This window comes from Anser brachyrhynchus (genome assembly GCF_964034855.1).
Source record: "Anser brachyrhynchus genome assembly, chromosome: 17".
In the NCBI taxonomy this organism is placed as follows: Eukaryota; Metazoa; Chordata; class Aves; order Anseriformes; family Anatidae; genus Anser; species Anser brachyrhynchus.
Genome location: NC_137710.1, coordinates 12505027 through 12527212, shown reverse-complemented (window position 1 = coordinate 12527212; position 22186 = coordinate 12505027). Strand labels below are relative to the sequence as shown.

Here is a 22186-nt window from a genome sequence, read left to right as displayed (position 1 = left end):
TATTCTTCCTGCCTTACACTTTTTGCTCTCTTACACACGCGTGCAGCTGTTCTTCATAAGCAGTTTGTCTTATTATACCCTTATTTATGTTTTCTGCCTCCTCCCTCATTACAAAACTATTCTGCCCCAGAAACTGCCATTTCGCATGAAACACTTCTCTCCGGGTGAGAGATCAACTTGCTTTGGTGGAACTGGGGGCACTAAAATGTGAGAACAAGGATGTAAAAGCAGGAAGACATGCATCAAACTTCAGGGTAAACAATGGGAATGATATTGATTGCGTTTTAATGTGCGGCGGTCACACAATAGGGAAGAAAGCCTTCCCAGGGAAATTAAAAAAAAAGACACTGGCTCTCCTAAGAAATTGGTAGCAGACAAATTTCACTGAAACTTCTGAACCAGAGCAGAAGGACCTTTAGGGAAGAGCCTTCCAGGTCCGGCAGAGCTTCCAAATAAACTGCTGTCCTACTTTCTGACTGTCTCTGATTAGTGGTGAGAGATGCCCATTGTCCCTTTCCACGCCGGTGCACGCTCTCATTAGGGCCCCTGAATTGTGTATGTGCATGTAGGCGTCAGAGCTGCTTTGCAGGGAGTGATGCGCGGGGTTTCTGTGGAAGGTAATTCCCGGGTTCCAGCGGCCTGAAAGATTTACGAAGGAGTTAAACCCTTGGAGCCTGGTGTTAATGCTTCCAGGAGCAGCAGGCAGAGGCAACAGGCTGATTGTCGTGCGAGAGAAGCGCCGGTCTTGCCACAAATGCTTAGTGACGCTGTGTGAACAGGGTTTTGGGGGAATTCACAACTCCAAGGGCAGCAGTTTTGCTGGCAGTGGAAGGGTTTGGTGGAGAAGTAGCAAAGGGACCACGCTGCGCTACTTGGGTGTCAGGTTCTGAGCTGGATGGATGGGGGTTAGGTAATCTGGAAAGCAGCAGTCCTTGCTGCTCCTTAATGAGTTATCTCAAGTCCAAATCACTTCATTCCCGGCAAGGATGGTGTAATGCACAAGAAAAAAAGTGTCAAAAACATGAAGGCACAGCTGCTCTTTCCACTCGAGTAGCTGTGATCAGCTTGGATAATGGATATTCTGCCCAGATCCTTTCAGGGGAACTTCGGGTCTCCAGCGCCTTGCTGAGAGGAGGCAAGCTGATTTATCACTTATTTATTGGATCACGACCCTGCTTCATGGGTAATCAATCGCTGTTTTTTCTGTTTCCTTTTCAATCACATCACCCCGGTGAAATCAGGGGGCGAGACCACTCTGAGAGCAGAGCTTTCCCTTCAAATTATATTTCCATAAGGTTTCTAGGTGTCAGTGGGAGATAGAAGGAACAGCAGCCAGGCCTGGGTTTGGCCATGTCATTTAGGGTTGGGAGAGCACCCTCGTGCCCCTGGCCCAAGCACACAGTGATGGATGGTGATGGTTCCCAAGTGCTTTCACAGCTTGGGGACTTGGGTGCACCGTGCACACGGGCTCACCCCACTTTCTTGCACCGAAATGAGCTGTAGTGGAAATGACATTTAATTTGCGGCTATACCCTACTTCTCCCCTGGACCTATTGCCACCTGCTCAGCCCAGTGCCACTCGTGTGCTGCAGACCCCAGGTTTGCACAAGTGTCAGCTCTTATCCAGTATCAGCTGAGGGACCCAGCTGGGCTGGATAGAATCAAAATTAAGGTGCGGAGTTGCTGGGACTGCAGGGTTTATAAACTTGGCTTGGGCCAAGGAAGGGTTTTTTCCTGAAGATGGTGATGTTGGAGGAACTGCAAGGTGTAAGAGGCTGCTGAGAGGACCTGCAATGGATTCCCTGTGGAGGTAGGAGGCTATGGGGGAAGAAAAAGGGACTTGATGTAGGTGAGGTGCTGGCAGTAGGTGCTGTATGGCTTCTTGGCTGCTCCTTGGGAGCTATGTGGTGGATTTTTTCATGGAGGAAGTCCAGCATGTGTTGAAAATGTGTTCCTTAGTCCTTGGAGGGCTTCAGGGATTGTGTCTGCTGGCTTCTGTCTTGTGGCTGTGAGCACCCTTCAGGTAAAACAGAAGGGGGCCTTGGTTTTCAGGTGTGTAACTGTGGTGGATGTGCACCTACCTATGTTATTCCCTCTCTGCTGGGACTCTGCTAGACCTAATGCTGTGTCTGTGGGATTTGAGGTAGATCTAAGTGAGCCCAATGTGGTTTTTGTTCCCCAGGTGCCAATGTGTCCTTGTAGAGAGCTTGTAGGCAATCCACAGTGCCCTCAAAGTGGATGTGAAATGTCTCGAGGTGTGTGCTGGGCCCTGTGGAATCAGTCTGTTGTGCTCTTTGATTTTTGGAGTTCCTTGGCTGGGGAATAAAGGGGGCGGCCTGCATTTGGGGAGGATGTTGAAACCCAGGGGTGAGTGTAGCAAAGACTGAGAGTTAGGAGCGTAGCTGGAGGGGAAGGAACTTGATAAACAAGTGCCACACTCCCTCTAGGTGGCCTGGCAGCCTTTTGTCATCCTGCCTTCATCTGCCAGCCTGGCTGGTCTGTTCAACACCTGCTTTCTTATGTGAGAAGCCCCAAAACTACCTGTGGTGTTTCCTTATTTTCAAGGACCTCAGTCAGGTAAAGCATCAATGTGTAATTTTCTATTCCAGGCAAGCCACACCCAGCCAGTCTGGGACCGTATTCTGCTGATAACCAGTGCCACCTGGGGCTGTGTGTTCTCCAGGACAACTGTCAGTAACCAGCATGCAGGAACAGGGTAGTTTTTGGGATGGGAGCTTATGTTACTCAATACCATGATATTTTTGGTCTGAAATGGAGTAGAAACACTCTATTTCCATACTCATTTTGAAAAATTGTTCCCAGGAAATTGTGATGGACAGAGTCTTAACCTGTGTTCTTTCAACTTTAAAGCAGCTTTTTGCCCCATCTAGAGAATTAATGTGGCAGAGGGAATAAAACGTGGATGGGTGTGGAGAGAAAGGTGGGATGGGTCTGTCTGATTTTATGGTGTATGTTTTTAAGCCCAGCTATTCCCCTGTTGTAGCTTTAAACTGTTGCTGCATGTTCTTGTTTGCCTGTTTATGGTTGGGTTTCCCTGTGTCATCAACCTATTCCGCAACAGGAGGGTTAACTAAAAAAAAAATGGTTTGGGAACTGAGTCACAGTAAGTTTCTTGTGCTAGAGAAAGCTGTGTGAGAGCAGCAATGTGATTCAAGGGCTCCAAAGCTGGACTGAAACTTGGGCTGTTCACTTTGGATTGTCACTGCACTGGTGTGATGGGGTGATGGGCTTGGTGGCCTCAGTTTCCTCCTCATTGTAGTGTGCTCAATGTCCTGCGAAACTGGGCAGCCAGCTCCCTGTCCTAGCTTTGCAGAGTATGGGGAAAATAACCATGAGAGCTCCTGATTTCTCCATGAGGCTTTCCTTTTCTAGCACTGCAGAAAAATAGTGGTGTATGTGAAAATGCTGTTATCTTTGATCTAAGGATTAGGCAGTTGAAAAGCAGGAGGGAGTGGAGTGAAGACTGGTCTCCATGACCTTGGCTAAGCTTTTTTGATCAGCTCTCTGTGCTGAGCATAAGATTACTTAGTGTGTGCAGCTCTCCTCCTACCAGTAGAAGCTGGCATTGTGCAGGCTGCTGGTTGTGTTAGGAGCTGTGGACTTTCAGAAAGTCTCCTTTCCTGCTGGCAGTGTGGCTGTCTGGCTGTAGGAGCTTTCACAAATGCATGAGTCTTCAGCTGCAAGTAGGCCTGAATGGCAAATAGAAGGGCAAAGTCTTTAGCTGGGGCCCTTCCTGCTAGGTCTTGAGGGTGTTAGCCTTTAATGGGTCCAAGATGAACAGAAACACTGTGTATGTGGGATATATTCTGTCCCCTTGGCTATGTCCAACAGCACTCCAGGACAAGGCAGGTCTTGTTCTTTAGGCTTTGTTATACAGACTACTCTTGTCTTGGATATGGGGATCACTGAGATAGTATTGATTGGGGAACATGAAGCCTATTTTATCTGGAAGACCCAGTTCAAGCAGCCTAGACCAAACTTCTGCCACTTGGAAATGGGAGAAGGCCTGCCCCAAACCAGAGATCTTCAAGCTGATCCTAGCTCCATCCAATTAACCTGTTGTCTGATACTGGAAAGGGATGGGTAAAATCAACCTCAACAAGAGTAGGTACCCTTCAAAGGTCAGGAGTGTTGGACTGGTGTGTAGGTACATGGATGGTGCATGCTGTAGCACTCCCTGTAGCTCACATTAGCTACTTGGACACAACGTGGGAAAAGCAGGGCTTCAATAACCATGTGTAGCTCTTGGTGTTATTCCAGGAATAGTCTCAAATTTAAGAATTTAATCTTCAGGACTAGCTGGCTCATCTTTGCTACAAGGCAATGGCAATACCAGATCCTTGATCACTGAGGAAATACCTATCTTCCAGAAGGAGCAAATGGTCTGGATTAATTCTTCATTTGGTAGAAAATGTGATGTGTGTGGGAGTGAAACACAGCCCTCTAGGAAAATGCTTGTGTTATGTTCCAAATAGTATAATTCTGCAATTCAGTGAAAACTAGAAGCAAAATTAATGTTACATCCACATTGGAAGCCTGTTTTTCTTCCAGAAGGGCATGGGGAAGGAACAGCACACCTGTCCCCCATCCCTTGCATAAATGCTGGCCTCCTGATGACTTACTGGTGACCTATCAGGCCACGTCATGTGGGTGAACAGCAGGTGGGGAGGATGGAGCTTATGTCTCACAACTGAGGGTTGAAGAGCCAGCTGCATGGTTTACCAGTAGCAATTAGCTTTGTGGCCTCTACAATGGCACTGAGGCAGGGAACAAAGCAAGGGGAGGAGGCCAAGATCACAGCCCTGGCTACTTCAGGGCTCAGAAATCAGTCTCCTGTGCTCAGTGATGCAGAGTTGCCCAACAGCACTCTGCAAATAACCTCCAGTCCCTGCTGACATCTCACTGGGGGAGAGCTGCTGGAGTTCCTCATTGCTCAGGGGCAGGGCTGCCTTCTCCCTTCTGACTTGTGCCACTTAGTCTGCTGGGGCTGGCTTCTCTTGGGGCCAGGGTTTATGGGCATAAGCCCTTTGCTGTAGTGTGGAGGAAAACCATCATAATTTCACTGATCTCATATTGGGGTAGCCTCATCTGGATGGGGGGATGTTTTTTTCCTAGACTTATGCAGGAATATCTTGTTCAATATAAATCTACTTTAGGCAAAAGGAGATTTTTTGACACTTGGCTCAGTGAAGAGAAACAGCTATATGTAAATTGTACAAAATGTAATTGGAAAAAAATCTCTGCTTTAACAGAAGAATGGATGTAGAGGCCCAGAGTTGCAGGTGTTTGCTCCTAACTTTGAGGAGGCAACACCTTGGAGCTAGCAGTCCTGGTCTGTCTGACTTGGCTGAGTGATGGCCTCATCTGTCAGCCTGGTTTCTTGGTGAGAGCATCTTTTGGACTAAGAAGCCTTGTGTGCTTTGTCTCTAGAGATGATAAATAGAGGAGAAACGGGGAGCGTGTGCTGTTCCTGGTCTGCCAGTGGTGCTGGTGAGGCAGCTGGGGCGCTGCTGCTGGAGGCGATGGCTGTGCTGGAGAGCCAGGTTTGCTCTCGGATGTACCTCAGGCTCTCATAGAGCTGTGTTTGCATAAACTCCAGGTGAGCATGCTTGTGTTTGAAGAACTATATTAAAATATGCCACTAGATGGCCCCAGGAAGAAGCCCGTTCAGGCTGCGGGGCCCAAGGGACTGAGAGGCTAGGGCAGCCTCTAGCAGGCACCTGGCCTTGCTGCGGGCCTGCTCCGGGGAGGGGATGGGGCTAGCAGAGTCCAATTGCTGAAACACGAGCAGTGGGAAAGAACAAGAGGAAAGGTGAGGGCTCCCACATGGCCTTATCTTTCACAGCACCTTCTGCTGGGTCTTGCATCACGGGAGTGTGCAGGTGTGGTGCTTCCCCAGAGGAATGGTGTGAGCTGCCTCTTCTAGCCTGGTGCCCTATCTCCGTAGCCATCGGTGGAAGGGGTGGCTGGCTCTATAGCCTGTGGGGAGGTTGTGGATCCAATTGCCACAGACCAAAACAAGCTGGAAAATTAGCCAGGTTTCTTGGAGTAACCCACAGACAGCACCCTCCATCCAAAAACAAGCTGTGTGAGGTCCCATGTGAGGGTCAGTGATGCCCAAAGCCTTGTGGTGGGTGAACCACTGGTGTCTGCTGGCCTGAGAGCTGGGGCTTGGGCCCAGAGGACTGTCTTTTAGCTGGGATGCTGAAACAAGCTGTCCTTCCCTCCTAAACCATCATGTACTGTGTGGGTATGCTGGAGGCTGCCCTTATGGGGGGATACCAAATACCAAACCCTGGCTATGGCGGCTGCTTCAACCAGGAACCTGGCTGGGTGTTAGAGGTCACCTGGAGGGGAAGGTGGTAGCTGTGCTAATTTAAAAGGGAGAAAATGGTCTTCTCCTGGGGCTAGGAGGGGAGTGTGGTGCCTGCCATGTGCCTGTGGTCTGTACTTGAGGCCTCAGTCTCTGGGGACCGGGAAGGATTTGAGTGCTAACAACTGAGCAGTGCTTCTCTGGTGCTGATGAGCTCTGAGGATTTAATGACTGGAGCTTCACTGGTGGTGGAGAGATGGGGAATATGGAGAACCTGGGGAGGTATAAAACAGCAAAAGGGCCCTGCCATGGACTGTGCTGTTGTGCCTGGCCCTGTGGTCCCTCAGGAAGAGCGGGCTGCTTCCTAATCTGTTTAGGAGGGGGAGCAGAGGATAAGTTGTCTACCTGTAACAAAGCCAGCTTGCTGGGACGTGCTGACACAAAAGTTTGCAGTGAAATGAGATCTCAGAGGCTTCGCAGTGCTGCAGGCAGGTTGGGTGCTGCTGCTGAAGGCTGCAGGGCAGCCTCCCCTTGGGGCTGCTGCGGCTCCATCCCTGCCTTGCACCTCGCTGTGGGCCGGGGAAGTACCTGCTGTCTTGCAGACAGGGAAGTTGCAGCCCTCTTCCTTCTGATATGGACTTCTTGTGGGGCCCCAGGCGAACAGTGCTGCTCCTCCAAGCCAAGCTTTGCTCCCGAGGCAAACTGGAGTGGATCCAAGGGTTTGTCTGGTTTCCTGTCTAGGTTTCCTCCTATGTTTAGTGGGATTAATAACACCTAAGGGTGTCAGAGTTAATTACTCACCAGGTTTCAAGTGCTCTGAAAAAAACTGTAACCTATTGTTTGAGTCTCCAAGATGCTGCTGTCGTCTGCCTTCCAAAGAAGGTGACAAATGTTGAAAGACCAAGAAACCTTGAATGACTTTGCTTGTTGAAGGACACAAGCTGAGGCCATCAAAAGATCCTAACTGCTGTCTGTGCCTGCTGATGCCAGCAGAAACTAATGGTGCACAGGAGGGAGTAGCTATGCTCATAAGTGTGGTTTGTTTTATGAGTTGGTCAGAGAAAGCATGATAACTCTCCCACAAGACCTCTTGCTCAATCTAACAGCAAACCTGCCTTCAGATGTAAACCTCAGGGCGAGCTGCTACTTCAAATGTGGCTGTGTGCTGTCAGTGGAAAAACCCTGAGATAGAGCACAGGTCTTTTTGGTGAGAAGTATGGCTTTCCTCCTATGAAATTCACACCAGTTCAAGCACAGCCTTACTTTTTGGGATGTTTTATCCACAGGGCAAATATCTGCCCCATTTTTGGTCTCAATATAGAAGTGAGCTGAATTAACACCCACTAGGAAAAGAGGTTCTGGGTAACCATGGATCAATGCAGCAGGACATTGCTCAGAAAAGGATGGACAAGCCTGAGATGCTTTGGTTCAGTAGGCAGGAGCCTTTTCCCTGACAATCTTCAACTTGCTTCTGTCCATCCTGAAATATCAATTTAAAGCTGTTGTTTTCCTCCTGGTTTCTAGACAGCATCATAAAGAAAAAAAAAAAGCTGCTCACTGAAAAAACTTCCTCTGTGACAGATAAACATGATATTGAGCCCTTTGGGGCTGGGGAGCCCATGAAGCTGCTATTTTGGGGTTTTGCTTGTTTAGTTCCAGTTGAACCATGGCAAGTAGCTGCTGAATCAGTGTCCTGCTGAATCAGTGTCCTGCTGCTGTTGTGTTGATGGGAAGGGAAATGTGTTGCCTGCCACCTGCTGAAGGTCTCAGCCAGGATTTTTACCTGTGGGAGGAGGAAATTCTGGAAGGCAAAATGCAGAAGAGCAATGATTTGAGCATTTGGGGTTGGCTGAACCTGCTCTGTGGGCTGCAGGTCCTGCTGTAACAGTTCACTGTTTGCTCAGACCCTTGGTTTTGTGGGGTGGGGGCAGGCAAGTGAGCCTGCCAATGCATTGCTGCAAGGACTTTATTCAGATGTTGTTAGCCTGATTGCTGGTGAGTTTATTAGGTGGCAGTGGTGGTCAGCTGAGATCCTTGTGATCTGCTTGCTAAGGGGGATATGTGCTACAAATGTGCCAAGCGGTAATTGCAGGGTGCATCTTGAGGCTCTTGAATTTCAAGCTTTTAGCAATGGGAGGAATTAAGTATTTTGTGGTGTGTTAGATGCAGCAGGGGGAAGTGGGTATTCTATGGGCCCTTTGGGATGGAGAGTTACATGGTTGTCTGTGCCTGGAGGAAACTGGAGAGGTGTTGCCTCAGATGGCTCCTTGTGGCCTTATACTTTGTCATTCCCACCCTCTAGAACCAGTGTGACAGCAACTGGGCCCAGTGTCCAAGTCTATGCTGGGAGTGCTTGGAAATATCACTGGGAGGTAAGGAGGAAACTCTTGCTAAGATGGAAAATAATAAAATTGCCTGTAAATACTGGCTTGGCTGCACCAGAGGACCCTGCTGCATGGCTGCTTGTGCAGCTGGTGCTGATGCTTCTTGTTTGGCTCACCAGGGTGGGGAGGTCTGGGACAGGAGAAGAACAGGCTGTGCTGGCCCCGTGTGGCTGAGCTGTGCCTGGGCTGGAAGAAGGAATGCTGATCTCTGCCAACAGTGCTGCTGGGGCCACAGCTTCCCAAACTGAGCTGCTCCCAAGCTGGGGTAGCATTGGCTCAGCTTCTGGAGGAGCTTGGGGAGAAAGCTCCCCTCCCCCCCCCCCATGAACTGAGGGTAGTTTTGCTTGGGAGGGGTCCTGTCTTTGTGGGTTGCTCAGGATGGGATGCAACCTCCACCTAATGCCACATATCCCTGTCCTCCTGAACCCCATCCTGGGGTCAAGGTATGGGAGGAATGGGTCTTGCTTGCCCTTTCTTCCCTGAAATGTGTAGAAAGCTCGTCCATGGGCTGGTTGTAAATCAGTATGCATGAGGAAGGCAATTTTCTGCGAGTGAAACCTGCCCTAACCAAGCCCTGGGGGAGGGAGGAGAACAGCAAGTGTCAAGGTGAGACGGAAGAGCAACAGAACAAGATTTAATTTCCTTCCCAATAATTTTCTCAAGCTGTATAAACTTTCCTTATTTAAAATAAATACTCCCTGAAAACACATTCTGTGTCAGTGGCCCTGTGAAAACACCCCCAGTCACAACCTGTGCCTGTCCTTTGCTCACAGCCTCAGCCAAAAGCCAGCAGTTTTACATTTTGCTCTATTAACTTGAGCTGTAAATTTCCTTGTGCAAAGTCTCCCAGGCTGTGGAATGAATTTAAGTAAACAGGGTGTACAATAATAGACTTGTGTTAGGGCAGGTTTTTCAAGTGGCCTGTAACTCCTAGAGTAAGTTCTTCTAAATCTCTCCCTGTTACACTGGAGAGTGTGAGCCTGTCCAGAAGGTGGAGGAAGTTGTAGGAAAGGCCTTGCTAACTATCTCTGGTGTCCCATTTGAGATCTCGTCATCCAGAAAAGAGGATTCAGTTTGATAAAGAATTCATGTGAGATGATCTCTTGCCTGGCATTTCATCCCATTTTGTTTATTTTTCTTCAAGTTACTGTTTTTCTCAGTGAGAGCATCTGTGTAAGATGCCTGTAAGGGCTTTGAATTCCCCCACTTTTATCTTACAATGTGCCAAATGTGGACTCTATAACCAATTCTCAGAATGGGCTTTGAGTGTCTTCCCTGAAAAGGCACCCAAAATAGTTTGTTGCTTTGTAGACTCCTTGATTAGTTCCATAAGAGTTTTTCTCTTGGGAAAACAGTAGGGGCTTTTCCTATAGGAAGCTGCTGGAAAACATTACCTCTTCAGGCTAGTGGGCATCATTGCTTTGAGAATCCTAAAATTCTGCCTGCTCTGTGTATAGAGGTGCTGTGCATTTTTCTGTCACACTGCTAAGGAATCAGAAGGGGTTCTGGGGAGGTTATGAGGTGTTTGTGTTTCCTGCTGAGCCAGGAAAGCATCTCAACTGAGAGAGTGCAACCTACTTACCTCAGATCATTGTCCAATCTTCAGTGAAAAGCAGGCTCAAGATGAACATGATCCTGAAGGTTGCGAGTGAAGAAAGACTGATCCCACTTTGCAAGCTAGGCAGTTTTCCTACTTGATGCTTCTGAAGTGGTTTATTGCCCCCCCCCCCCCCCCCCCCCCCAAACTTGCTGTTAAGATGCAGATAGTTTGTACATCTGGTTGGTGCCTTTGAGTTTCCTTGTAAAAGGTACTTGATCATCAGATAGAGTGGAAAGGAACTTCTGGCTTAATAGACAGCCCTTTCCTGAAAAAAAGAAGGTTGTAAGCAATAACTTGGCATGAAAGCCCACAAATAGGGGTTTCTTTAGACTCCCCTGGGCTTGGCTATGTTGTCTGGTTATCTAACCTTTCACCAGCTGCCTCTCGTAAAACTGCAGGCAAAGTGGCTCTGACTTCTGCTAAGCTGCAGGGGGGAGGAAAAAAAGAAAACATCTTTAAGGCCCTTCTCCAGAACTCACTAAAACCAATGGAAAACCTCTGAGTCCAGGGGATATTGGATCGCTTCCAAAGCATGGGGAACACTGCAGAGAGGTTGAGCTCAGCTTATGTTAGATCCAGAAGCCAAGGGAATCTCTCAGCTCCTGGGAGTACAGAAGTCTCAGCAAGTCTGGATCTTAGGGCTTGGGTGAGTGGCCCAAAGTGATACAAGTTGGGATTTAGGGGATAGAAGAAAGGTAAATCCTCATCTCCTGGGTGTACTTTAGCAGTTTATAAATGGGACATTTCCTCTGGGTGATTTGATTTATCCTCAAAGGTAAAAGGAGAGTGAGAACCTTAGTGACTGATGCTTCACAGCCACTGCTACTGGCCTGACAATACATCTATTTTCTTCCTCTCAGGGAAAAAGTATTTGGGCCCTAGACTCTCCTTTTCCCCCAGTAGGCAAGTGATACTGCAACAGGGCTCAACTTCGGTGCTTTTGTAGTAGTTGGCTCCGAAAGATAAATGTTCTTGTGGGACACTGTGGTTCTGGACCTGCAGTGTAAATGTCAGCGTAAGAACAAATATGTCTAGCTGAATGCAAAGCTTTTTAGGTAAAATGAAGTGTCTGCTTTGGCATTCAGAGGCATGGAGATGCTGCAGATGGAAAACTGCCAATTGGCTGATCATTAGCTACTGAATCATAATGTACAAGTGTACTGTGAGCCCCTGGTTTTCCTTTCTTGTCAAACTTTACAACTGGCTTTTTTTTTGAGGAGGAGGGAATTCTCATGGTTTTAAGCAAATCACAACTGACTCAGCCTAAGCCCAAGGGTAGAAAGGCAAAGGCTCGATGGATTAAGTGTCCTGGAACAACTGGCTACACAGCCCTTTCTTGTTTTCTGGCTGTGAGGATTGTCCTTTTGATCAGATTCTTTTCCCTACTGCTTTCCGGGTTGTAAAACCAGATTAGTCATGGCAGGGTGGCAAACAATTAATAGGGTGGGAGGTTAAGCCCTGGGAGTGTGAGCAGTGGCCCTGGGAGGTGAATACACCCTGGTGGCCAGGCAGAGAAGGGAGGACACCTTACATGAGGCCACCTGCCATTTATTTGTTGGTGTTTGGGAGGGTTGATAGCTTAAAACCACTACAATAATCTGTCTGTAATCTGCTCCTATGTGTATTCCTAGCTGTCCCTATTAGATGTAATCAGGCAGATCCTAACTGACTTCTGTGGTTCTGACTCTTGCTTTGAGGCTCGGACTTGTGTCCAGGAGAGGAAGGTGCAATTTGGACACTTGCCATTTCCCCCATGTATCTGACCTTCACCTCTTCCTGCCTCTGCTGCCAAGGTCATCATTACCCTGGGGTCCCCTGATGGCTGGTCTTGGAGGGCTTTGGTTAACTGCTGCTTATCTACTTGTGTGTCCTAATGATTCCCACTGAAAGGTGTTTTTCATGCTGCTGTGGTCATACAAAAGTTCAGGGAAGAGGGAAGAAAATGGGGTTTTATTACAGGCTTATGAAAATGAAATGCTGCTGCCCACTTGTCAGGTCCTGAAATGCTGCTGCTACTTGTCAGGTCCTTGGGGACTGCAGGGAGGTGGGTGGCCAACCCTAAGGTGACAAGGCAAAGGCCTCCAATGCAAAAGCATCCTGATTCTGGTCAGCTGTGTGGCAAGGGGTGAGCAGGAAGGGCAGTGGTGTGCATAGGAATGCCACAACCCTTTGCTCATCCTTGTCTGTCCCTCAGGTTGAAGGCATTTATGTCCATCATGATGCCTGCATGTCAGGCTGTCAGGCCACTTTTGAAGGCCAGCTAGGGTTGTACCTTGCCCAGCAACTCCTGTAGCTTCGAACAACCAGTGCAGAATTATTTATCACCAAAGGTGACATCATTTGCAAAGGATGAGACAACTATGAGCAAATGTTGGCTGCCTATTGCTTGCCCAAGTCCACTGAAAATGTTATCTTAAACACTTTAAAATATTTTAAAGCAATAAACTTGCAACATAATCTGTTTGGGTGGAGTCCTGAACCTGTGCAATCTCTGCTGGAGCTAGTGAGGGATGTTGTGTGAATATACAGGCTTATTTGCAATGAGCTGATTTGCATGATTAAGGTGGTGTGTGATGAACACAGCTGCTGTTTGGTGCATGGCTTTTGACATGAGCAGCATTACACCAGGAGTGAAATTGGCCTTCCCTATATTGTTGCCAGTTGCAAGTATTTATCATCCACCTGTGCTCTGATTTACGTGAGTGTAAATCCCAAGTAACTCCATTAACATCAATAAAGCTGCTTGGAGAGATCCCTATCTGAATTGCGTGCTGAAGACTTCTCATGTTGCTGCTAGCTATGCAGGTGCAGGGATGTGGTTGGGTTCAGCTGGGAAACATGATGCCATCCAAGTGTGTGTCTAGCATGCAAACAAGAAAATGCTGAGCCGAAACCACAATGCTCACTTAAAGGGATGCTACCAAACTTTTTAACAAAAGCTTTCTTTGCCATCTTAAATAGATGGAATTTCTGAAGAGTGTTTCCCTGGTCATGTGGAGGGGAAGAAATTGGCCTGCTCCTTTGTGGTGGAAGGGACAGTGGGGAGGGGAAGATGGGTTGGTCCCAGATCAGTTTTGAGGGATGATGGGGGGGGGAGGAGATGGGTTTCTATTCCTCATTTATCTCCTCCGCCTTCACTGTACCTATACCTTCAATGATTGCAAGGACAAAGAACAGTAACTTGCTCTTCAGCAAGTATTTGTTTTTCATGGCAGAAATTGTGGAAACTAGAAACACGGGGAGCAATGTTGAAGGCATGGGGTGGAGCAGTGACACCTTGCACTACTGTACTTCAAGAGTCAGAGGAATTAGTGGTTCTGTTGCTGCAGAAATGGTAAACTACCTTGAAAAAAAGCTGTCACAGTGATACTGGAGAGCTCTTGGATAAGCTCTCCTCCCAGTGCATCTGAGCTGGTAGCTATGAACCCAAACCATTTGGGGTGGGTAGCTCTTGTGAACAACTTGACATATTACTGGACTCACATACACATGGACTGCACTGGACTACACGTGTTCTGAACTTCATTAACTTATAACAGTAATTTCTTGGTAGGGAAAATGGAAATTTTTGGGTCTCTTGGCAATTCCACAAATTTAGAGTGCAAAGCATATTGGTTGGGATTGGCTTTGGAGCATGGAGTGCAGCTTTACTGGCTTTAGTGAGATTTCTCCTGATATTGTAGAAATTAGAACAGATCTAGAGAAGGGCCATGAAGATGATTAGGGGGCTGGAGCACTTCTCCTATGAAGAAAGGCTGAGAGAGCTGGGGATGCTCAGCCTGAAGAAAAGGCTCCAGGGAGATGACATTGTGCCCTTTCAGTACTTACATTACTTACATAAAGATGGAAAGACATTTTTATACGGGCAGACAGTGATTGAACAGGATGCCCAGAGAAGTTGCAGATGCCCCATTTCTGGAGGTGTTCAAGACAAGGTTGGACAAGGCCCTGGGCAACTTGGCCTAGTGGGTGGCATCCCTGCCCATGGCGGGGGGTTGGAACTAGGAGGTCTTTGAGATCCCTTCCAATCCAAGCCATCCTATGATTAGCAGAAAAATAAGGGTTGGAAGCATAGCCTTCAAGGTCATTGTATGCACTGGTCCATTTTTGAAAATGTTTTTACTTTGGGCACTCCATCACTTAGCTAACATATATGTGCAGGGGAGAAAAAGGATAGTTGACCAACTTAGCGTGTGTTTTGGGAGGTAAGGTAGTTGGTTCCTTGGAGTGAAAGGTGACATCTCATGTAGACTTGTAGCATCCTGCTGTTTGCTCTCTGTTGCTGGCCAGGTGGAGGAACACTTGTTGCATGCTCTCTGGGGGCAGCCTAGGGAGGAGGAAGGGCATGGTCAGACCCTGAGGAGATGGTGCAGCAGTCACTGAGGCTGTATGCACTCCTGGGCATTGCTGCTGTCTGTGCAGTTCATCTGTGTCTTCCAGGTCTCCCCTTATCTTTGGTCAGTTTATGTTCAGACATTTGGAAATGGCAATGTGGGGTAGATCACCTGGCTCCATATTTTACCACCTTTGTCTTAATAGTAACTTGTCCTGAGTTGAAAAAAGACCAAGTGCAACACCTGAACCTCCAAAATCCAACTATGACCCTCATACCCTTCAGCCCATAGACAGCTGTAATACTGTCTTTGGCATGAGCACCGCGTGTGCTTTCAGGCTGTAACCCTTGGGGTCGGCCGTTATTTAATGCGATGAGGTGTTGGAATATGTCAGTTTGGTTACGATACTCATCTGCCCCTGAAGCAACTGGTGTGGGAGTTGCAGTTCAGGTGCCTCATGTGCTTGCTTTCCATGAACAGCTTTCCCACCTGCTCCACATCTCCCATGGCAGACCATAGCTGTAGGTCTCCATTGGGTATTCTGGCTGGTTTTTCCCACAGGCTAATGCAAAGTGCCACAGGAGCTGGAAGCTGGGCAGGAGTCTGGTGTATGGAGAAAAATGGAGGCCTGGCTAGAAGTTCATCTGCATTTGAGATGTTTTTTCGGTGCTGAAGCCTTTTGTCTTGATATTTTGATTTTGGGGGGGGGGGGGGGTGTCACAGGCAGCTTTCCTTGGGGATAGAGGGTGGAGTGGCTGCTCTTGTAGAAATGCCACTTCCAAGGGGGTGTGAAGAAGGGGACCATTAAAATGAATTCCTCTCCAGCCTTAGCACTCCTGTAGGTGTATGCAGGTTTTCTAAAAATAGCCTCCTGTGCTGACTGAAAATGGGATGCCCCAGGCATTTGACTCTGTGCAGCTCCTGTCCTCCTTTCCCTGCTTTTGAAGTTGAATGCTTATGGATGTTTTCGAGCTTATCGTAAACCCATCACAGCTGGCAGTGCTCCACTGTTCCAGGGTTGAGGGTTTTCTTTCTCAGCCTCCACCCATGCATGTAACTTCTCAGGGAAAGATCATGTTAACTCCTTTGCCTTCCTTAGAGAAGACTGTCACTTTTCCATACCTTAAAGCTCATGCTTAGCATTTATTTCACTGAGAATTTCCCACCTTCGGAAGGACCTCAGACACTGGCTGTGCCCTTGATCTCAGCTGCTCCTTCCCTGTGGCAGACTGGTTCTTGTGGCCTTTGGTGTCTCCTCTAGACCCTTAAGCTTGTCCTGGAGGGTTGGACTGGCTTGTGAAGGGGATGTTATTTCCAGGAGTTGTTCTGTTTGAGGCATTTCTCTTCTGGAGATCACAAGGAGAGGCTTTAAGTCAATACCTGCTGGTATTTAAGGAGCTGTTGCACCATCACCAGCAGCTGAAGGTGTCCTCCATGTATGTGGGGCTGTGTTGTGGAGCACATCAGGGGACATCTGGCTGGGGGAATAACCTGGCAAGAGAAAAGTGCTTAGAAAATGTGATTTGTTTCATAGCATGGCCCTGCAAGTGTGAGGCTGGTGTGGAAGCTGGCAGGCAGTGATCCAGGTTGTTGTTGCCACCAAGAAAATGTGGGTGGAATAACTGATTGACTCAACTTCAACAATAGGTCTGTGCTGAAATGTCTGGGGTGTGCATGTGAGCTCAAAGGCTGTAACCACAGACAGCTGGAGGCTGGGAAAACACTGGGAAAGATGTGTGGGCCCATTATGCCCCCTGGGTGTGGGCTGTTGGCCTGGCTGGAGGCAGGGTGCTTGTCTGGAGGGACCTTGGGTCTGACTTAGAGCTGAGTTTAAGGGTGCTGTTTTATAACCTGTGTTTCAAGGAGTTAAGAACTGGTTTCTGCAGAGGTGCGTGCTTCCAAGCGGATTACAGTGAGGTCTGCAGAGCTCACCTGCTGCGTGCACAGCTCTGTGGGTGGAAGCTGTGTGCAGGAGCTGGGATGTGGGCTGGCCACAGCTGCAATGGTCTGGTGAAAAGCAGTTGGGCTCTCCCTAGTGCCTGTCTACAAATCTTTTGCTGGTGCCCAAGGCCAGCAGTTCTGTCAGCCCTCATTTGGGAAACAAGCAGACGAAAGCACCCCAGGCAGGCAGCACAAGCATGGGTTTACCTTTTAAAGCAAATTTTGCTGAACAGGTTGTGTGGACGCTAGGCTGCTTCCCCACTGAGCATCTGGCACCCATACGAATGAACGCTGCTGGATTGCTGGAATGCTTCAGGTCCCTTTCCTGGAGTTGGGAGTGGGATTTCACCACAACTGGTGCCCTGAATCTAGCTTGCAGCCTTAAGGCTGCCAGCATCTGTACACAGGGGCACATGGTGCTTGCTATCATGCTTCCCTCATGGGAGCCTTTGAGGAGAGATGGGCAGCAGAGAAGTAGAGGTGTGCAAGGTGGTCTTCAGTGAGTTTATTACTAAAAGGTGCTTTGTATTCCTGAATCCAGCTGAATGTTCTGGGACTTGAGGAATTCAAATGCTGTTTGGCTTCGATTTCCACTTGGTGAAAAAGGAAAAGCAGTGGAGCAAGAAAGCTTTTCATTTAAGGAATAAGTCTGAGGTTTCAAAAATCCTTCAAATAGGGCTAGGTAAAAGGTGAAGACAGCAGGTTGGGTTATGACCAACTGCAGGGGGTGATATTTTGGAGGGGCTGCTACATTCCCACACCATGCAGGGAAGGGGCATCCTTGCAGTGTCAACCATACAGCCCTGATCCATCCTGCAGATGCATGAGATAAAAGTGCAGCAAGAAGGGGATGCACAGGAGGAGGAGACCCAAAATTAGCTTACTTCACATGTTTTCAACCATCTGTGTTGCTTGAGATGAGTGATCAGTTAGTGACTTGCACAGCTCTGCCAGACCCTGTTACTGTGGCCATGAGCCCAGTGTCCCCGTAGAGATGGGTGATGCCCATGGTATAGGGCTCCTTTGTCCAGGGGAGTGGTGAAGGCGCTGGCTTTCCTGGAGTGCTGTCAGTGTGAGTTCTTAATGAGACAGTAAAATTCACAAACCTGTGCTTTGAAACAGCTCGTCTTTCTAAGAGCATTGCTCTCTAGGTCAGGCTCACAGATAACATCAGTGCTTATAGTTAAGGGAAGAATGTATTTGGTGGATGGCGCATTGCTAACAAGACAGATAAATAGCAATCCATGTAGACAGAGGTAATTAAAGTGACAGCCACACTGACAAATAGCTAAATAAATAGATGGGGCGACTTGCTAATGAAATAAGTATAAATAGATATATGGACATGCAAGATGGGGGGAAAATGACAGAAATATGAATCTGGCGTGTTCCCAAAAGGTGCACGCAGGCTGCTCTGCGATGGTTGTTAGTCAAACAAGGCTTTGTGCTCTAAATCATGAGGTTGTTACTGATTGCAAAGACTCTTTCTTTCCTGTGGCTAGATGTGGAGTTGATCCATAACTGGGGTAAGATTGCAAATTCCCACCACTCCAAGCAGAAAGAGGCAGAACCAGCCAGCTAATTCCAGTCCTGTGCCAGGGACTATGAGCCAAGGAGCAGAGGGCCTTCAGGGCAAGGAGATGTGTGCGTAATTTAAGGAAAAATCTAGGAAATGGCTCTCCTGTGCTTCAGCCTTGTTCTGCCTTAGTGCAAGGTCAGGGGCAGTTTGAGAGTGTTGGAAGTGGGCTGAAGTTGGAGTGTGGCAAGGCAGGGCTAGGACCAAATTGTTTTGCTCCCTGTGAGTACCCCCAAATGATATCGAAGTGGAAGGATAGCCCTAAAAGTAGTGCCAGCAGTTTAAGGGTGAAAATCTGCTGTGCATCAGTCTCTCCAGACCCTAAGCAAGGGAAAGCTAAGCTTCTTTGCTTCTGCAAAGTGCAAGAATGGTTACTACTTAGACAAATATGAATTTATTTAGACAAGTGTTGCTGCTTAGACAAATGTGAATTTATTTCAGCTCTTATTTATCAGCCTTGCTTGTCTTGTCTTTTTTTCCCCCTATTCCATATGCTGAGATGTCTGAGGATGCTTTGGATTTGAGTTTGAGCAGTATCAGTTGACTTTGGAGCAGATTCCGTCCATCTCATGATACAGCTAGTCATAAAATGCTCATCAAAGATAAACATCAGTCCCTTAGTCACTGTGCTTACCCTGTTTGAGTAGACTGGTGCTTTGTGAGAACTTGTTTGTGCCTTTGCAGCCTCTGGATGCTATACAACTGACTATCTAGAGCTATCTTGCACATTTGACTGTTTTTAGGGGAAAGAAAAACAGGGCCCCAGTTTGGTGCTATTTATAAATGGAGCTTGGGGTGATTTCTGTGACTTAATGGAACAGACACACAGTGCTGTCTGCTTAAACTTCATGTGCTCAGGGTGGGGAAAAATGATCCTTTAATATGGAAATTAGGTGATACTTTTCCACAAATAGCTTATGGGGCGGGCATATTTGGAGTGTACCCATTAGTCTTCATTAATTTGATGTCTTGGAAATTGGGGTGAAGAGGTGCACAGGAGGCACACGTGGGAGGAGTTGGGGTAGCGAGCTCAGTAGCAAGTGTACCCTGCTCCTTTGTGCAGCTCAACATTAAAAGTGGTGCCTGTTGGGACTTGAATTTGAGTTTTATGAAGGGGTAAGATGGAGGAGGCAGGAGAGAAGTAGGCAAGGTAACTTCCCCGGAGGCAGCATTTCTGCTTAGAAGCCTCTTTGTTTTGGTGTGCTCTGCCCTCCTCGAGATTAATTTACAATGGTGGGGAAGCTTTTGAAGGCTGTGTAATGCTACAAGCCACATGTCACTTTGTGTCCTGCAGGAAAGGCAAAACAAATAGCATCTCAAATTGTTCTGAAGATGGAGACTTGCCTGCCAGCCTGTATGGTCATTTGCATTTCCAGGGAGGAAAATAGCAGCAGGTGTAAAACACCCTCTGCTTGTTTGGAAGCTTTGCACCAAGGGCTTCTCTGCTTGGAGCTGGGCTGTGCAGTGTAAAAGGCTTGTTTGGGGTCTGTGCTGCTAAAGGATTCATTTCTCAGCAGTGCCCAGGTTGAGCCCTGGTCATGGTGATGCCTCAGGCTCTCAGCTGGCATGTGAGCATTGAGCATTAAATACTACTGCTTGCAGGGAGTGAAGAATGAAGCAAGAGCAGTCTCTTGCACCTCTCTGAGAAGGCTGCTATTGCTTTGATTGCATGCTGCACTGAGATGAAATTGGTTTTGGTGGCTTCTCTGGGTCAGGAGCTCCCTGCCCTCTGCTCAGCCACTGCTCTGCAGGGCGCTGTGTGCTCAGATTGTAACCCTTGGCAAATGGATGAATGCTTAGAAACACCTCCCTCCAACTTAACATTTTTCTCCCTTGGTTTTGCTTCATTTTTAATTCCTATCTAGACCAAGATCTGGGTGTCCAACATGCCAGACAGGCTCGGTTCAGAGGAAGATGTGAGGTCATGCTTTATAGCTTAAGGATTTTCCAATGTAGCCTTCAGATCAGGGAGTGTCAAAGCCCAGCTCTGCATGCCTTGAACACCTCTCCCACTTAATCTCTAATTAAGACCACTCAATTAAGATGGTGTAAATTTTTCCTGTTACATGGTTCAGAGATGAAAATAAGTGGATGCTGTGCCTTGTTCTTCTCTAGAATATGTAGCAATGTCCTGAGGTGTCAGACTAAAGCTGCAATAGGGTTTTTCAGCCCACAGCTTGTATTGCTAACACTGAAAGATTGGATGTGTGGTTGGAACAGCTGAAAACTCAGTTTTCCTACAGTAGCTGGACCTCCTCTTGGCCATGCTGGATTATTGTATAATAGTGCATCAGGATTTGCTTCCCTCCTCTTGGTGCCTTTTCCAAAATCCTGTTAATGCTGGAGCAGAGTAAAATGTGAGTGGAGGCATGTATGTGTGCCACAAGTAATGTAAGGCTTGCTAACTGCCTGAGTGCAGAATTTAGGTGTTTAATCCATATGTAAGGTACAATGCAATAAACCACCTGAGTTACAAAACAGACTGGCATGCACGTGCTTTTTCACAAACGCAGTCAAAATTTGCCTGCTGCGTTGGCACAGGCTGCTTTATTTTAGAGTAGTGCTGGGAGCAGCGGTGAAATCTGTGTTCTCAAACTGACCATAAAGCAATGACTTATAAATCCAGGATGCATATTTTTTATCTTCAGTGGCTCATTGTGCCTCTGAGATGGATCTGATGCAAACTGTCCTGACCTCTTCATCTTGTATCTTTCTGGTGCTGTTGAAGAGCAGACTTTTTTGTGCCAAGCATAGTAAATGCATGACCCATGCCCTAAATCCTGCTGCATTCATGTCAGAGCACAGTTAATGTTTGCAGAATTTTGATGCCCGAATAAATTGTGCAGGGTATTAAACTACTGTCGTCTTGCCTTTCAGTGAGGATGAAGCTGCTTATCCCCTTTCTTTTACACATGCTTACTTTAGGTGTAATATTAGGTGTAACATGTTCAGTAAAGAAAAGGAATTTATCTCTGTGTAAGACCTCTACAAAGGCCAAATTATGTGGTATGGAATAGAGGTGGAAATACTACATACTACTCTTTGCTCTGGAATATTTAAGTCACTCCATTAACTGAACTGGGTGTATTTCATAGCAGCATGTTTCCCCTTCAAGTTACGGGGATGCTCCTCTCATCAGAAAGCTTACAACCCAGATTAATGGTGCAAAACCCACCTGTTACGGCAGACACAACCCTAACTAACATTGCAGGACCATAAGTGATAATCCTTCATGAGTTTTTCCATCATGTGAAGAAGAGGAAGGGCTGAGATCCACACTTGGTAGAGAAACATGGCTGCAGAGGTCATGGGCTGGTGTCTGCAGCTGTGTGATGGACAACTGGCAAATACAGAGGAAAATGGAGATTCCTGCTGAAATAGGACTGTCTGTCCCAGACTCTGCAAATAAGCTGCTGGCTTTGTTGCACAGCCTTATTTGGAGTCCTCGGTGGCACAGCCATATCTGCCTGTTGGCTGCAGGTGCTGAAAGTTTTTGCAGTGCTGCTCTAACACTGAGATTGCAGGAGGAAAGGGATCAGGAGTGCAAATGAGTGAGCAAGTTGGCAGAAAATTTCTCGTTGCATTTTCCTTAGAGCAAAAACAATTAGCTCAGATGTGGAGCCTTGGATAAGCCCAAATTCTCTTTAGGGATTTGAAGGTATATTGTAGGACTTTTTGCAAAAGCAGCACCCAGGTTATATCTCAGCCTTTCTACAGGCTGGTGTGAAAACTTTTACGTGGGGATTCTGTTTCAGCTTGAAGGGAACACTTTCTCAGAGTGCTGGTTTAAAATACAGCAGTGTTGGCACTGGAGCTCACCTGTGAGGTGTGTGAGCTGTGGGTGTGTTCCCCATCAGTGACAGCTTGTTACTGTTTTATTGTCCAGAATAGGGATGGGTAACTTGTGGAATTGCCAAGGCTTAGCAAAAAACAATAGGTTCTTCTGTCAAAACAAAAAGGTATGAAACTAACCAAAACTCTATTGAAGGCTGTTTTCCCTTTAAAATGCAGAAATTC

At 47.4% G+C, this 22186-nt stretch overlaps 1 protein-coding gene across 3 annotated transcripts in view; it reads left to right on the top strand.

The window, feature by feature from the left end:
- Positions 1-1727: 1727 nt before the first annotated feature.
- TBX5 (T-box transcription factor 5) overlaps positions 1728-22186 on the top strand; it is a 126120-nt gene continuing 105661 nt past the window's right edge. Inside the window, exon 1 of one of the 3 annotated variants that reach the window (XM_080559192.1) lies at positions 1728-1810. Coding sequence is in view for 1 of the 3 variants with exons in the window: in XM_080559189.1 (XP_080415315.1) it covers positions 1794-1810 (17 nt within the window). In the remaining 2 variants the exon portion in view is untranslated. The remainder of the gene's footprint in view (positions 1811-22186) is intronic. The other 2 variants (XM_080559193.1, XM_080559189.1) reach the window with 2 other exon arrangements.